General features: G+C 41.0%; 1 protein-coding gene across 1 annotated transcript in view; it reads right to left on the minus strand.

The window, feature by feature from the left end:
• MTRF1L (mitochondrial translational release factor 1-like) overlaps positions 1–5,272 on the minus strand; it is a 16,127-nt gene that overhangs the window by 9,434 nt on the left and 1,421 nt on the right. Inside the window, 3 exon segments of the mRNA XM_009324160.1 lie at positions 1,324–1,507; positions 2,729–2,808; positions 5,192–5,270. Coding sequence (XP_009322435.1) covers positions 1,324–1,507; positions 2,729–2,808; positions 5,192–5,270 — 343 coding nt within the window.

A 5,272-nucleotide genomic window follows, 5' to 3' on the forward strand; every position in this document is an offset into this window, starting at 1 on the left:
GTCCTAGTTTTCTCACTGTCACCACCAGTGGCCACACACTTCTGCCTCCACTGCCCCCATGAGCGTTTGTCCTCTACTCTTGTGCTGGATTACCTGAAAACTAATCGGGGAGGGGGTTGTGCTATTTTTTCAGTTGGACTGACTTGGTGATGAGACTCTGCGAAAACGCATAATCACAAGTGCCAATGCAAAGAAGTCAGCAGCAACACAGGGACAGCAGCCTGATCTTGGTGAAACAACTTTACACACTAACTGGATTAAGCTAAAATTAACTAACATGTGCTACTGACTCAGTTTGTTGTGTAAGCCTACCAATCCCCATCTTTGCAAAGACACTGTTCCATTAGATGCAGTGAACCAACTTCACAGCTCATCATCACCAGAAGATCCAGTTTTTCCACCTCCTTGCATTCAGCCCCATGTTGCTGCTTACCCTATGCTAGCTCTAAGGCTCATGAGAACTCACTTAACACATTAACTAGGCAAAAAACTATCCCAGTCGTAAAAAGCAAAGTCTCTGCCAGTTTAAGTGAAAGGACATCAAAACAGCCCCCCCCCAAAAAAAAAAACAACCAAAAAGGTAGGACTGGTCAGACGGGCAGAGAGGCAGTAAGGAAGAGGGGAGAAAGGAGAAACATCTCCCTTTACTGGCATCAAGCTGTTAAACTGACTACTTGTGAAATTTTAGTTGAAGACTTTAATAAATAATCAGATCTCCTATCTCTCCTCTCAAAGTTTCAATAATTCCCCCACTTTGCTCGTCCATTAGCTGTTACAGATGAGCTATACCCAAACACCCCCATTTCCTTATATAAATCCTCAGATGACATTATTTCAGATAAATTCAAAATGTTCTAGATTAAACCTCCAGAACAGTTTTAACTATACTGATGCCTCTCTGCCAAGGGATCCCTAATAATAAACAGACTTTCAACCTGCCACCGAACTGATCTATAAACACTAGAAACATTAAGTAACTAAGCAGAACAGCATACACAAAGTATATGTAACCTATATTTGCAAAAAAATAAAGCTAAATAACATATCTGCATCACTTTCTGAATCTTCTTCCACCAAGCACTTAGTTTCATTTCTACTTTTTGAAACTACTGAAAGACAAGTTTTATTTTTTAGCACTTTAGTATTGAAATGGAGTTTCATTCTCAAATACAGAAGCTGAGGAAAACTGTACTCAGACATTCAAACAATCTTCCGCTTCTAAAATTGTGCAAATTAGCTTCATGTAGTCAGGAAATTCATGTTTTATATGAATGAGTGTTTCAACTTAAAAAGTTACAAAGATGAAGTATTTTCATTACTGACCTATTTCACTGGGAAAGTATTCTAATATTTCAAATTTCCACTTTTTATAGGCAGCATATCGTTGATACATATCAAATATCTCCGAGGTAAACAACATGGCTTCCTGCCCTCCGATTCCAGCAGTTACTTCCATGACAAGATCACTCTTGTCTGTTTCTTCTGAAGGAATCAAAAGCAACGCTATCTGCAAATAGAAAAACAGCCAGCTAAGACTTCCCCCTGACACTGCTATCCACAGCTGAGATAGTATAAAATGCCAGACAAGTCTGTAATCGATCAAGGCTGCGTCCTCCTGCACTGACTCTGTCAGCACTGACAGGCTTCTCACGCCTCTTGCAGTGAAGAGGCAGCAGTCAGGAAGAGGTGGGGGGGGACACTGCATTGCAGGAAGGCTCCCCGTGCCTGTTCACAGTCGCAGGAGCTACATAGGTCTCTCTCAAGACCTGTGAAACCTCACAGAAGTTTTCACCCATCGGGAGCGCTGCGACGTCTGGACACCGCAGGATACACACTGGTTCTTGCAAGACAACGGAGCATCTCCCTTCCCATCAGATTTCCTTTTAACCCAGCCTCAACTGCAGAGCTAAGAAGGTATGGATGTTCAGGAGGACAGTCCTTCAACAACAACTCAGCCGTATTATTCATTTATTTATTTAAAAAGGGAGAGCCAGCCTTATACTGACCTGTAGAAGAAAGATAGGCTAGAACCAAAAAAAACTGTATGACAATTTTGCAAGCTGGATCAAAACTGTGGACGATTTGCAAATGCTTTTCCATCATCTTCCTTCACTAGCATTCGGTGATGTTTCTTTCCAGACTTCTCCTTCCTTTGGCAAAATCGTAAGTATTTACAAAAATATTTATAAAGTGACTGTTGTATTGTTGTCGAAGGAATAAAGACAGTGAAAATACCAGCTTCTACTTCACCAGTAACATTAAGAATACGTAACAGTTTGTTTATGTAAAGATCATTATTTTTATGTTAAATAACATAGATACTACGTAGAACCTATATAAGGTAGCAGTCTAAAGTAGTTACATAGTATTAAACTTTTTTCCAAAACCACTTAGTGTGTGTGATACTATGCAAGTTTAATGTTTCCAAGAGATAAAAAGCTGGACATCCATAAAGGCACACCCAGGCAAGATAAACTATAGCACCTACTTATAAAGATGCATTGATTCAAACAATTTCAGATACAAGAAGGCACTTACTTACAGGCTGTCTCTATACCATCTGCGTTTTTCATTTTCCTCAGATAACAGACACTAGTTGAGGAGTGTAATTGGCAGGGAGGGGAGGAAGAGAAGAGTTTATCGTATACATCTTATTTTGATGAGAAGACAATTTGGCTTTGTTAATTTAAGAATGGCAAGGAAATAGAGGCTTTTAAGGGGATCTAACCTGGTGTTTCAGTTCAGCTATCTCTTCTTCACAGGAGGCAATCTCTCTTTCTGCAAGCTTCCGGAAATCTTCACTCTCATCTGGAATATTTGAGCATGGTTAATCCTCAGAACTATATCAGTGCCACTCTCAGAAAACCTTCTGAAAAATAACCACATGAAGAACTTACTCTAAAAAAACAAACCAAAAAACCAAACACCACCACCACCCCCCCACACACACACTAAACCTGTCAGAAAATGAGATCAATAATAGGATACACGGTACATATTAAGAGTGTTTTCTGATATTGTTCAGGTATGAGACAGGAAAATCTGAAATACAAGAAGGTCCACTTACACATTGAAAAGAAAAAAAACCACAAAAAAAAACCCAACCCAACCAAAAAACCAACAGTTGCTGTGCTGGTGGTCAAACAGTGGCACAGGTTGCCCAGAGAGGTTGTGGAGTCTCCATCCTTGGAGATACTCAAACCTCGACTGGACACAACCCTGAGCGACCTGCTGCAGGTGACCCTGCCTGAGCAAGGGGGTGGACTGGGTGATCTCCAGGGGTCCCTTACCACCGCAGCCATTCTGTGATTCTAAGAAATTACTTTCTGTATTTCAACGTGACAGGAATGTCAAGGATTTAAGGAGCACAGCAGCCCCACAACTGACACTCTTCATTAAAAGGACTATCACCCCTATCACTATATGCAAAAATTTGAAGATATTAGAAATAATTTCAAGTATTTTATCTCTGTCAATTTATTCCAAAACAGCTGCAAAACTTCTAACACATCACCAAAAACAAAGGTATGGAAGAGCTCTTGCATAATAAGAGGAACTTGTAATTTTAAAGTGTTACTTGACCAATCAACACTCATGCTTTACAATTAAGACTTGTTTTTCTGTACTACAGTTTCGATATGTTAAAGTGTTCCTTTTTTTTTCTGGTCAATATCAAACTTCACACACACCCACGTAAAAAAATTTAAAAAAAAAAAATCAGTATCTTAAGCAGCCTCTGATCCGCACTGATTCAGCTCCCTCACCCAGCAGAAAAAAATATTACCCCAAAAAGGAGAAAATGGTACATACAATGAAAAAGGGGGAACTGGGGCGGGCACAGGGACACGTAACTGCACGCTCAGCAGCAAGAGAAGAAAAAGAAAGATGCTAGACTTCTTTTTTCTGTGTACAGCAAGCTTTTAAATGCGTTCAGCTGAGACAGGAGGTGCACTCTTACAGTAAAGCCACACCTTTTCAGCACTGTAAGTGCATTTAGTCACTAGCACAATTTTAAATGAAACTTTTTGACTTTACAATTTAGGTTTGATATTGGTGAGTTAACCCCCCCCATCACTTCTGTAAGAAGGAAATTAAAAAGATAATCATGCGTAAATTGGCTTAAACAACAACCATGCTTTACCTACAGCTGGCTAAGAGCGTGCATGGTTGACTACCTAACTGTAACTCTTTAAATACGTAAACTTGATCATCTGTAACTATCTACATTTCTTTACAATAAGTACTGACTGATCAAGGGCTAGTCATTAAGGCCAACAGAAGGAAGGATTAAGAATTAAGGAATTACGAATCTATTAGAGTCAAACCAGCTACTGATAATGCAATTATTATGCAATTAAGAAATAATCTAATATAAAAATTAATAGCAGTTGCATACTTTAAGATGCAAATGTAATATAGGCTCTAAAATCAGTTTAAAAGAGTATATACAAATACTTTTAAAGATGAACTACAGAAGCGCTCAAAGTTATGGCTAAGCCCTTGTGATCACTTCACTTTGCTGAAGTTCTCAGCCTGGTTCTGATGACGCCGGCCTCTTCAGCAGGTTTTGAAAGGAGAAAAAAAAAACATCTTCCATTCCATTTCGTTCAGTTAATTTGGGTCAATGACTAGTTTGTTCAAAGGAACCATTTCTCCTTTTTCAATCTGAGGTGGGAGGGAATGAAGGGGGGTGTGTGTGTGTGTCATTTGCTTTTGGACAGCACTTGCCACATCCCTCAGTCAGAACAACTGACTACAGCTAACACTTGATTCATCAGTATTTAGCACAGTAGTACGTATTAAATGATCTAGGGAACATTTCGTGCCCTAGCGAATGTTTACTGATCTCAGAGTACTCCTTTCCTGCGCTTTGGTTTCTAACCGCTATCAAAATCAAGTTTGATTCGGGGTAAAAAACACCCGCTATTTGGCAACGCTGAAAGCGCGCGGCCACTAACAACGCAACGCCAAGTTAAACGGCAGCGCGGAGGCAGCACGAGCAGGTGCTGCGGCCTCCCGCTGCCGCAGGGGCCGCGGGCGGGAGGGGAAGGGGGCGGGCGGACGGGCCTGTCTTGACAGCGAGGGAAAAAATCCACACACAAAAAGGGAAAAAAAATGAAAAGTTTTCTGCCCCCGATTAACTATCTTTATTTCACATGAACAAGGTGCTATCACGCTGCTCTTCCCCCACCTATCGGCGGCTCCCAGGCCCGCGGGCGAGCCCGTCCCGCTCGCTTGTACCCCGACCTCCGCTCAGGAGGTTCGCCCGCCT

The sequence above is a fragment of the Pygoscelis adeliae genome, unplaced genomic scaffold, assembly GCF_000699105.1.
Source record: "Pygoscelis adeliae isolate BGI_AS28 unplaced genomic scaffold, ASM69910v1 Scaffold105, whole genome shotgun sequence".
Taxonomy (NCBI): Eukaryota; Metazoa; Chordata; class Aves; order Sphenisciformes; family Spheniscidae; genus Pygoscelis; species Pygoscelis adeliae.